This window comes from Procambarus clarkii, chromosome 69 (assembly GCF_040958095.1).
Source record: "Procambarus clarkii isolate CNS0578487 chromosome 69, FALCON_Pclarkii_2.0, whole genome shotgun sequence".
Classification (NCBI taxonomy): Eukaryota; Metazoa; Arthropoda; class Malacostraca; order Decapoda; family Cambaridae; genus Procambarus; species Procambarus clarkii.
Window position 1 is genome coordinate 15,145,114 of NC_091218.1, and position 12,880 is coordinate 15,157,993.

The 12,880-nt window shown below is 39.8% G+C and overlaps 1 protein-coding gene across 1 annotated transcript; it reads left to right on the forward strand.

The window, feature by feature from the left end:
* The first annotated feature begins 1,618 nt into the window (after window positions 1-1,618).
* LOC138355858 (outer membrane protein A-like) lies at window positions 1,619-2,674 on the forward strand. The gene has a single exon (XM_069311400.1). The coding sequence runs from the start codon at window positions 1,619-1,621 to the stop codon at window positions 2,672-2,674; it is 1,056 nt and encodes a 351-aa protein (XP_069167501.1).
* Window positions 2,675-12,880: the final 10,206 nt, after the last annotated feature.

A 12,880-nucleotide genomic window follows, 5' to 3' on the forward strand; every position in this document is an offset into this window, starting at 1 on the left:
CACTGCCTTGATGCATCATATAGGAAATACCTTGAAGGAAATTGCTTTTTGAAAATCTAGATTTATCTTCATGAAGTTCTTCGAGTTTATTATTAATCATTAATCCTCTATAATTGCTAGGTATGTCTCCAAATATTCTGGTTTTGTGTCACTTTTTCTTTGGAAAAGACATTTATAAACACAAACTTAGCTTCGAGTCAAAACTTTCTCGAATGATAAATTTAAATTTAAAAGTAAATGCTCGTTTATTTGTCAATATAAAATACAGTCATTTCAACTTCAAATTGTCTCAGAGTCATCAGCAGACACGAATCACATGTCATGCTGAGTTGTTAAGATTCTCTCGCGATCTTAACACTTCTTTAATTCCAATTAAAGGACAATCGGACTGGAAAACCTCCCACATGGTTCCAGCACCTGGGTTCAATAATTCCAAAATTACTTTCAAATTGGTTGGAAAGAATTAATAACCATCAAAGCGGATTAATTAATCAGTTCATCAACACTGTGGTACTGAAACAACGAGATCTTTAACGCCACATAAACCCAATATTGATGTAATATTTTGGAAAGGTACACAAATTTCTGCTCAACATCCGAAAATGAATAATCAAAGGTGTGTGAAAGATACCTTGAAGGGGTCCAGACAGCTGAGTGGACAGCGCTTCTGATTCGTAGTCCTGAGGTTCCGGGTTCGATCCCCGGTGGAGGCGGAAACAAAATGGACAGAGTTTCTTTAACCCTGATATACCTGTTCACCTAGCAGTAAATAGGTACCTGGGAGTTGGACAGCTGCTACGGGCTGCTTCCTAGAGATGGTGTGTAACAAACAGGAGGCCTGGTCGAGAATCGGGCCGCGGGGACGCTAAGCCCCGAAATCACCTCAAGATAAGGAGGCCTAACAAGGGCCAAGGGGCTTGTTCCCTAGAAGCTGGAGTGGCTTGGTCTTGTCTCTCACCCAAGAAACAAAACAAACAACGTAATCACAACATTGTTTACGTTACTACAACTTTCTGACATAATACAACATTCTCCATGCATGTATTCATGTATTGCATGGCAATACAACGTTCTTGTAAATGGCTACAACATTCTTCTACCTTGCCACAACGTAATAAAAAAAACGAGAATAGAATGAGCAACCCGAATGAGAATAAAAGGCAACCGAATCCCTGGAAACACAAACAGAAACTGTCTCCATTTTCCGCTTGTTACAACTTGTAATAAAGTTGTTACATCTTGGCTTAACGTGTTTATGACGTATTAGAACGTTGTTACAACTTGCTATATTGGTTGTTATAACTGGTTAGGTGGTGTTAAAACTTGTTCGAACGTTGTACCAACGTCGTAGTTTCGGTGTGTGTTTGGTGGGATCAACCATCCAGGTGGCGCGGACAACCACAAGTCCCAGACGAGGAAAATGAGTTGCTCGTTTCCACCGAATGACTAATTCCTTAATGGCAGAGAAAGGTTATGGTACTGGCGACAATCTGTGTCAGTGAAGGTAAAGGTAAGAGAGTGTTATATAGCCTAGCCACCTGCTGATTACTCTTCATAATGTTCACCTCCTTATTCTTAGCTTAAAATTATTACTACAGACATACCTATCATTGTTGCAATGATACTCATCACTGGTGCAGAGATACTCATCACTGGTGCAGAGATACTCATCATTGGTGCAGAGATACTCATTACTGCTCTAGAGATACTCATCATTGGTGCAGAGATACTCATCGTTGGTGCAGAGATACTCATTACTGCTCTAGAGATACTCATCATTGGTGCAGAGATACTCATCATTGGTGCAGAGATACTCATTACTGCTCTAGAGATACTCATCATTGGTGCAGAGATACTTATCACTGATGCAGAGATACTTATCACTGGTGCAGAGATACCCATCACTGGTGCAGAGATACTCATCACTGGTGCAGAGATACTCATCACTGGTGCAGAGATACTCATCACTGGTGCAGAGATACTCATCACTGGTGCAGAGATACTCATCACTGGTGCAGAGATACTCATCACTGGTGCAGAGATACTCATTACTGCTCTAGAGATACTCATCATTGGTGCAGAGATACTCATCACGGGTGCAGAGATACTCATCACTGGTGCAGAGATACTCATCACGGGTGCAGAGATACTCATCACTGGTGCAGAGATACCCATCACTGGTACAGAGATACTCATCACTGGTGCAGAGATACTCATCACTGGTGCAGAGATACTCATCACTGGTGCAGAGATACTCATCACTGGTGCAGAGATACTCATCACTGGTGCAGAGATACTCATCACTGGTGCAGAGATACTCGTCACTGGTGCAGAGATACCCATCACAGGTGCAGAGATACTCATCACTGGTGCAGAGATACTCATCACTGGTGCAGAGATACTCGTCACTGGTGCAGAGATACTCATCACTGGTGCAAAGATACCCATCACTGGTGCAGAAATACTCATCATTGGTGCAGAGATACTCATCACTGGTGCAGAGATACTCATCACTGCTGCAGAGATACTCATCACTGCTGCAGAGATACTCATCACTGGTACAGAGATACCCATCACTGCTACAGAGATACCCATCACTGCTACAGAGATACCACAGTTCACAACCCTTGACACATCTGCTAACGAGTTCCCTCCAAACCAAATCTTTAAATAATTAAGCTCACACACCTGAATTGTTAGGAGCAGAGTACGTTAAGTATCACTAAAGCCAGGGTATATGACCCGATGAAATAGGCGATAATGTTGACAGCCAATTCCCTTTTACTAAAAAATTTCTTTCATTATGCCATATGATCATGTTGTTTGTGTCTTATATGGGGTATACTTTTGTTATACTCTCGGGTATATCCCACTGTAAATATTGTACATATGTTGGACATATACTCCACAATATGTTGCACATATGCTCCTTTATAACACAATGCTCCACAAGTCTTACAAACCGTGTACCGAAAGGCAGTAAGTCAAATGTCATATTCTAGAATGTTCCAGAAGTAATTTAAAAAATAATGCATTAATATAAAATCTGACCAATCAGGGAGAACTCTTTTTGAAAAAAACAATCAGTGAAATCTACGTTTGAAATCAACAAATGAGAGCGAACTACTGGGAGCTGAGGCAGGAACCTTAGCATGATGTAACTGTCTGTCTAGTAGGTTGCATTAGACGGCAAGGAGAACACAGTTGCAAGTTTAGTAAGAGTCTTAGAATTGATGATTAGACAATTGTTGCATAGCTCAGGAGACAAACTCTGATTCTAATATTGATTATTTTATTATATGTGCACCTAGCTTCAGACACAAGCACGTCACAGTTATACCTTACGGAGCTCAGTGAAGGATGACATGGAGTCACTTCCAATTCAACCCGTCCTCTTAAAAATAACGTCGCTTTTCGCTCGTATGCGCGTTATGACCAAAAGTGGACGTGATTTGAAATGAAATCGACTCACAAAAATGACGTACTGTCCCGTTTTCTGTTTGAGTCGTCCGGCTTACTCGGAAAGATTAGGAGAGGAAACTTTCAATTAACGTTTTTCATAACGTTTTGAAACTTTATGAGAATTTCCTGCCCACCTAACCTACCAGAGGACCCTTAACTTACTGTTGTTGAAAAAAAAATCCCAAATTTATTTTCATTTTTTTTTTTTCGTTTTCAAATTACGTCCACTTTCGACCATACGGGTAAACGGCCAAAATGCGACGTTATTTTTACGAGGACAAGTTCTGCAATTAACGTGTCGACTTTGAATACATGGACGCGTTTGAGTGCAAGAACTATGGCAAACAGTTATGTCTGATGAGTGAAAGCTCAGTTACACGAAGCACCAGTTACTCCAGCAGCACCATAGGAATGTTGTCAGGAGCCAACAGTGTAGTTTGGAAGCGCTCGTTGACCTCAGCATCAGGTTCGTTTAAGGCATTGTATTTTCGTTCCTGTCCAAGTATGGGCTGTTATTTAATCATCTTGGGCGGGATCTTGATCGAAAAATGTTTTGTCAAAACGCCGTTTTTTTGTTTTCAAGTGATTTTTTTATATTTTATATTATAGTGCTGAATCCCACTTTTACAACTGAGTATCTTTAAGTACTGTAAATGTGTAAGATTGTGACTGTGACAATTAAAAAAGAAACAAACAAATTGGCACAATGAGTCAACAAAGAAGTTGATAGAAACACTCACTAATAAATCACTCACAAACAAAAATAGGAAAAAGCACACATAAACAGATGACGAATCAGATATATAAAAAAAAAGACATAGACAAAGAGACAATTTCAAAGTCCATCCAACACCCCCCCAAAAAAACAACACAGTAAAATACCAATAAATATAACAAGGCTTATATATATCTCCCTAAAGAACCCCTCGAGCCAAGCTGTAGAGCTTCCACCATGTTTGTTCAATTAATTTCTGGCAAACACTCAATAATTACATTGGCCCAGTGTGTTGACCCAAGAGAGTTCTCGCCTCAGGTAAGGGTAGGAGAGGTAGACACTGGTGAGTGAAGGTTTTAATGGGTATATCAATCCCTCCTCATTGACAGACTGGACAGCCCCCGTCTTTCTCTCTTTGTTTACAACACATTTTTCCCAAACGTGGTTCAGGGTAGAGAACATAATGGTTTCATACGTACTTTTGCAGCGCTATATATATATATATATATATATATATACATCTTCAGAAGGAGTGATGATGTATTAATATACGAAAGTACTTAAGGAAATTCCTGTTTCAATTTTCCTCCATGGTCTGACACTGTCACATTTTTAATCACGTGTTTATTTTCGTGATATATATATATATATATATATATATATATATAACTAATATAACGCGCATATATATATATATATATATATATATATATATATATATATATATATATATATATATATATATATATATATATATATATATATAGAACCCAGGTCGCAAGGGACCTCCCCACCAACAGCTCCGCGGTACCACTACCACGATGGAAAAAGCCATTAATGAAGAACTCTCCTTATTTTTGGGTTCCATTGTAGTTAGAACCAACGATAAATTTAGCACCAATACTTTAAGGAAAAAAGACACATGTGAACTTATATATTTATCTTTTCCCATGTCATTCTAATTCACTTAAGCAGAGTGAACTCACTGGGCTTCATCAATGATCTTATAGAATTTGTGGCCCGTAATACTCAAAAGCCGAACTTAAATATTTATAAGTTTTTATTCGATTTAGGCTATCCTTTTGGCTCATAGGAACGGCACAAAGCAAAGCTAAATGCATTCTTTATTCTAAAATGAAACGACGCCACTGGAGTCCTGGGAAGAAATGACCATATAGCCCTCTGTTAAATAATCTGACTCCTATTGTAATAGATACGAGGTGTAAAGTTCCTTTCAATTACCACATTATAATTAAGGAAAGGGTTTGTAAGAAGAGAGTAGGGATGATAGATATCCGGGAGGCGCTTGTATATTATAGAGGCTGCAGCGAAGTTTATGTTGGGAAACAGGGAGTAAATTTCTGATCAGAATTGAAGAAAACGAAAAAGCATATTGAATCATGGTTGGTAATAATGCTGTAGGAAACCATAGTTGGGGAAAAGATCACACTATTGATTTCAAGAGGTGTGAAAAAATCTACAAATGTGCAGACGATGAGTCACAATAACGTGGCTAAAGTATGTTGACCAGACCACACACTAGAAGGTGAAGGGACGACGACGTGTCGGTCCGTCCTGGACCATTCTCAAGTCGATTACCACAATCGACTTGAGAATGGTCCAGGACGGACCGAAACGTCGTCGTCCCTTCACCTTCTAGTGTGTGGTCTGGTCAACAATCAATCTACAAATGTAGTAATATTAGAACTAGACGGTAAAAGAAAGGGTTTTCATAAATACTTTGTGTAGCTTCGTTGGAAACAAAACATGCGACTTCAACTCAGATAGAGGACCATAGATCAGTTAAATATATAACATGATATGAACATAAAATAAGTTCAGTTACTTGTTTTACGACACTACGGCCTAAGTTTGAATAACAGTGAATGATGGTGGATATTTCTATATGAAAAAATTAAGTTTTTAGATTTTTTTTTCAAAATGTTTTGCTAGATGAAGCAGGCGGGCTGTACCGAAAATCTTCTTGGAATCAGATTTTTTGACCCTGGCACACTGTTCCCTCATGATTCCGGCAACCTCAACCAATGTCCATCCCATACCTCAGACCATTCTCCCTGCAAAGCTGAGTGAAGCTAGCCCCAAGCATCTGGCCTCCAACGTTAGACAGACAGACATTTTCTCATAGAGACTTTTATTCATTCTGTGACTGGCGGTAATTGTCTTGGCCAAAAAAGGCCAAAATATGAATTTATTATTCACAAGTAATTATTTTAATTACGTTAATTGAAGATTTTTTAAAATAATTTACCATAGACTGCTAATATTATTAATTGAAACAAAATTATCTGATGAAAGCCAGTGATAACAAAATTAATATTTTTTTTGACAGCATTTCATGGCATGTCAAAATCACTTCCAGATTATGCGTAGAAATAATATATTTATTTACCTTAATATCTATGTAGGAACAACTGACTGATTCAACTAAATATATATTGCAATAATTAATTTATTTAACTAAATTTTTATTTAGGAATAACTGATTTATTGGACTAAATTTGTTGGAATAATATATTTATTATTATATATTAATATGAAGAAATAAATCCATCATTTATTGAACTAAATATATATATCAAGGAATCATTGATTAAACTAAATATCCTTATCAACGACCAACGATAAATTCCATGAACAAAATTTATAGAAAAGGGAATACTTAATGATCCAAATAAAATATTGAATCTATTTTTTAAGTAAAATAATTAAGAGTTTGATGGATCATGAATACACCAGTGAGGTTGTACTGGGCATTTCATTGGGCATTTACCCAACCACTTGGATTGGACGGTAGAGCGACGGCCTCGCTTTTTGCAGGTCTGCGTTCAATCCCCGACTGTCCAAGTGGTTGGGCACCATTCCTTCCCTCCATTCTGTCCCAAATCCTTATCCTTGTCTTGTTGTGATAGTCTCGTCTTGCTCATATCCCAGCTCGTTGTCCTCATATCCCAGCTCCTTGTCCACATATCCCAGCTCCTTGTCCTCATATCCCAGCTCCTTGTCCTCATATCCCAGCTCCTTGTCCTCATATCCCAGCTCCTTGTCCTCATATCCCTTCCAAGTGAGGTGCTATATATTCTTACTGGCTTATATTACTTTTATCTGATAATTACTTATACTTTCTAACGACAAGTGTAAGTGAATTGGTGACAATTACTAATAATAAACATATATATATATATATATATATATATATATATATATATATATATATATATATATATATATATATATATATGACAGTGTCAGACCACGGATATTGACTCCTTCTGAACATGTATTAATATACGAAAGTACTTAAGGAAATTCCTGTTTCAATTTTCCTCCGTGGTCTGACACTGTCACATTTTTAATTACGTGTTTATTTTCGTGTTATACACACACATATATATATATATCTGTATGCTTCTACAGCGAGCTGTAATCCTCCCAATATAGTGAAGAGAGGAAATATTTCGAAAAAGCTTGAACGTACTCGACCAGGCCAGGATAACCAGAGTAATTTACCCTCACTTTCTCTCTCTCTCGGGGGCAGCCTTTGGTATTGACTTATGCAAATGGTGATATCCTCTGGGCCTGAAGTTTTTATAACGTGCTGAAAAACGTAGCAATTACGTTGATCTGTCGGTCGTATTTAACTCTTGTGCTGAGAGCCCTGACCGGCTCGCTTGGAGGTAACTTTCGCTTCTGAAAAAAAATGGTAAAATGTATCAATTTACTCGGGGAATTTGTGTGTGGGTTTATCTGTTTTAAAGTATACTTTAAACAGGCATTTAAATTTGAAAGCTTTTGTAGTAAAGTCAGTGTTCTCAAGCATATAATTAAGAGGCTTCAGAGCTGATTATTCAGACAAATTAATTCATCCAGTATTAGGCTGTTTCGCATCTATATTTCGACAAGTATTAGGCTGTGAGTAAGTAAGAACAGTAAGAGTAAGAACATGATGGGTAGAGTGAATAGTGAGAGAAAGAACATGGTGGGTAGAGTGAATAGTGATAGTAAGAACATGATGGGTAGAGTGAATAGTGAGAATAAGAACATGGTGGGTAGAGTGAATAATGAGAATAAGAACATGGTGGGTAGAGTGAATAGTGAGAATAAGAACATGGTGGGTAGAGTGAATAGTGAGAATAAGAACATGATGGGTAGAGTGAATAGTGATAGTAAGAACATGGCGGGTAGAGTGAATAGTGAGAATAAGAACATGGTGGGTAGAGTGAATAGTGATAATAAGAACATGATGGGTAGAGTGAATAGTGAGAGAAAGAACATGGCGGGTAGAGTGAATAGTGAGAGAAAGAACATGGCGAATAGAGTGAAGATGCCAATGTAGACGACACTGCCCAAAATGTCACGCCCGCTGCACATGATTAATCTTTGTATGTACCCCCCCCCCCCCCTTCGCTTTATTCTCCACCCTTTACGCCTTATTCTTAACTTATTTGTATTTCTATGTTCCTGACCCCCCCCCCCCCAGTAATGGTATAAATCAAATACGTCCAGTACAGTCTCAGTCTTAAAATGCTGTAAAATAGAATTAAAATGTATCACAAAATGCTCACCAAATTGATGGGTAGATGGCTTCTTCAATAACGAATTGTAAAATCACTTATAACAGGAACATAATTTAATCTGCTTTGATACAGATTACAAAAGAAAGTAATTTGGACATTAGCAGTGGTTTATGTAACTTAGATCCATTTTTGATAGATTAATTAAAGGGCGATTTGAGTAGGATCATTGGTGCACATTTGTCTTACTAATTCATTGTTAATATTTACTATCTTATGCTATTGTTATCCATGTGTGGGTCTGTTGGTGGGTATGAATAGGAGCTGCATCGTATGGGCCAATAGGCCTTCTGCAGTTTTTATGCGGTTCATATTTGTGTCCACCTAATTCCCGTTCATTTGTACCTCGCCTCACTCCACCACTCTCTCCTGCTTATATATGTCCAGTACTTGACCTGTAACTCACTCCTTCTGAAGATGTATTAATATACGAAAGTACTTAAGGAAATTCCTGTTTCAATTCCTCCTCCTCCTCCACACACACGATTTTTATCGTGTGTGTGTGTGCATTCACCTAGTTGTTCTTGCGGGGGTTGAGCTCTGCTCTTTCGACCCGTCTCTCAACTGTCAATCAATCAACTGTAACTAACTACTAATTCTCCCCCACCCCCACACACATACACACAGGAAGCAGATCCGTAACAGCTGTCTAACTCCCAGGTACCCATTTACTGCTAGGTAACAGGAACATCAGGATGAAGAAAATTCTGCCCATTTGTTTTTCGGGTGGTGCTGGGGGATCTAACCCCCGGTCCCTAAGTCCACGAGTCTAGAGCGCTGTCCACTCAGCCACCACCCACCCCATAGCGTGTGTGTGTGTGTGTCGAGCCGCTAGCCTCGGACCGTCTTAACTCTTCACGCCTGGAGACTGAATTTGTGTTTCATGCAAATATGTCTCTCTCTCTCTCTCTCTCCCTGGCCGCTACGCTGCCTCCCAAAGTCGCCCACACGACCCAGCAACTCTTCACGAGACGCCAGGAATAGTTCCTGCCACTGAAATAACATGCAAGACAAAATATATGTATTTCTATGTAAAACTATTATTGAAAAGATTTTTGTCTTGTAAATCATAAAATAGCAAAAAAATAAGAATCAAGATGAAGAAATAGGTAGAAGGATATACTTTTTTTTCTAGCCAAATATAGAGAATATATTTAGCTTTAATATTCCTGACAACATAAGACTCGATTGAAAATGCTTTCTAAAGTTTTTTTTCATATACACATTTACCAGTTTTGGTTACGTGTTCCCAGGATATATATGCTGTTATGATTTTATTATTATTATTATTATTATTATTTTCTACCACAGACGTGGCCACACATTTACAATGCTAACCAGCATATATACATTTTCTTCTGTCCTCCATGGACAGGGTTAGAGAAGTGTTAAACATATAGTTCAAGGGTTTATTGAACACTCAACCACAGAAGGTGATTCGGTGCTTTTAAAATGCTAAGCTAACCTACATACGTAAATACATAGATACACAGATTTACGTATGCCTTACATAAAGTGTTAGATGTGTCTTTTACATAGTGTCATTAATGTACATTCACAAAGGTGAAATGTAATTCTGATCAGCTTCCATATATACTTTATACCCATACATATACATACACACACACACATATACATACATATATACACACACACATGCATTCACATACATTTGTCTCATTTACTCTGACAGGGTGAGATAGCTGATAAAGAAACTAGTGTGCAATTAAGCACTTAATCACTGAAGGTGATGAAGGTGCTTTTACAAGCTCAGGTTATATAGTTACATCATATATATACATTGTATGATTGATATATTACATGGTCAATCTTGGGTACAAGTCCAATATATCATCAAGTGTTCCAGTACTCATATAGTAATTACACAGTTCAGCATACCTTAGCCCAGGAGGGGGAAAGTCAGTCAATATGGGACATTCTACAATATAATGTTCAAGAGAGTGCATGTTTTCTCTTTCACAAAGTTGACACATTGAGTACTCGACATTTGGGGTTTGAGAAAGCTGCCAGATACGTCTATATCCCAGGCGTATTCTGGCCACTATAACATCACATTGCCGGGTTCTTGTTCTATTAGTCCCATATGTGAATGTCTCCTCACGATATCTATCATAATATTTAATGCTTCAACTTTCAGGTCTTTGTGAATTTGTTAGGTCGGTGATACTTTCATTAGATTTTCATTGTTATGAAATAAGAGATATATAGGACCTGGGATATATAGGACCTATATATCCCAGGTCTTTGCTGTAATGAAATAGGAGATATATAGGACCTGGGATATATAGGACCTATATATCACAGGTCTTTGCTGTAATGAAATAGGAGATATATAGGACCTGGGATATATAGGACCTATATATCCCAGGTCTTTGCTGTAAAGAAATAGGAGACCGCTCCCAGCTGGGGAACCAACGCGAACCTTACTTTCAAGCTGTTGACAGAATGAATATTTTTATCTTTTATGATTCTCTTCGGAAACTATCCCATTTTTATGAGGATGGCGGATGGCCTTGACGTAAAGTTATTGGGTCGATGGCCATTACGGCACTTACGATGGCCATTACAGCACTTACGATGGTCATTACAGCAGTTACGATGGCCATTACAGCAGTTACGATGTCCATTACAGCAGTTACGATCACCATTACAGCAGTTACGATCACCATTACAGCAGTTACGATCACCATTACAGCAGTTACGATCACCATTTCAGCAGTTACGATCACCATTACAGCAGTTACGATCACCATTACAGCAGTTACGATCACCATTACAGCAGTTACGATCACCATTCCAACAGTTACGTTGATCAATGTAACTACGTTATCAAGGGTACTCACCTATCAGTGGTCACCTATCAGGGCCGAGGCGAAGGGAAGATCTAGTGCCACATACCCCCCCCCCCTCCTACGAGGGGGCCTCGTAGCCTGGTGGATAGCGCGCAGGACTCGTAATTCTGCGGCGCGGGTTCGATTCCCGCACGAGGCAGAAACAAATGGGCCAAGTTTCTTTCACCCTAAGCCCCTGTTACCTAGCAGTAAATATGTACCTGGGTGTTAGTCAGCTGTCACGGGCTGCTTCCTGAGGGGTGGAGGCTTGGTCGAGGACCGGGCCGCGGGGACACTAAAGCCCCGAAATCATCTCAAGATAACCTCTAGATAACCTCCCACTGGCCTCATTGTTCACCTGTTGCGTGTATTAAACTATTCTGCCTTGTTACTTTGAAGTCCTCGGGCGGTCAAACGACTCGAGGAGAGGCAACGGAGCCACGCTATTGGTCGAGACGCCGGAGCGGTCAAACGACTCGAGGAGAGGCAACGGAGCCACGCTATTGGTCGAGACGCCGGAGCGGTCAAACGACTCGGGGAGAGGCAACGGAGCCACGCTATTGGTCGAGACGCCGGAGCAGATATTCCAATTAATATATAAACAATGAGCTGAACTTCGGAAGGAACAATTACCGGCTCGCGGGAGTCATGGAAGTTAGCCGGGACCCGTATTCCCCGGGTGTGTGTTCCGTGTATAATACACCAGCCCCGGGTGTGTGTTCAGTGTATAATACACCAGCCCCGGGTGTGTGTTCCGTGTATAATACACCAGCCCCGGGTGTGTGTTCAGTGTATAATACACCAGCCCCGGGTGTGTGTTCCGTGTATAATACACCAGCCTCGGGTGTGTGTTCCGTGTATAATACACCAGCCCCGGGTGTGTGTTCCGTGTATAATACACCAGCCTCGGGTGTGTGTTCCGTGTATAATACACCAGCCCCGGGTGTGTGTTCCGTGTATAATACACCAGCCCCGGGTGTGTGTTCCGTGTATAATACACCAGCCCCGGGTGTGTGTTCCGTGTATAATACACCAGCCCCGGGTGTGTGTTCAGTGTATAATACACCAGCCCCGGGTGTGTGTTCCGTGTATAATACACCAGCCCCGGGTGTGTGTTCCGTGTATAATACACCAGCCCCGGGTGTGTGTTCCGTGTATAATACACCAGCCCCGGGTGTGTGTTCCGTGTATAATACACCAGCCCCGGGTGTGTGTTCCGTGTATAATACACCAGCCCCGGGTGTGTGTTCCGTGTATAA

What these genes read in the sequence shown, in the direction of transcription:
- LOC138355858 (XM_069311400.1), top strand. Translation starts at nt 1,619, where the DNA reads ATGATACTCATCACTGGTGCAGAGATACTCATCACTGGTGCAGAGATA.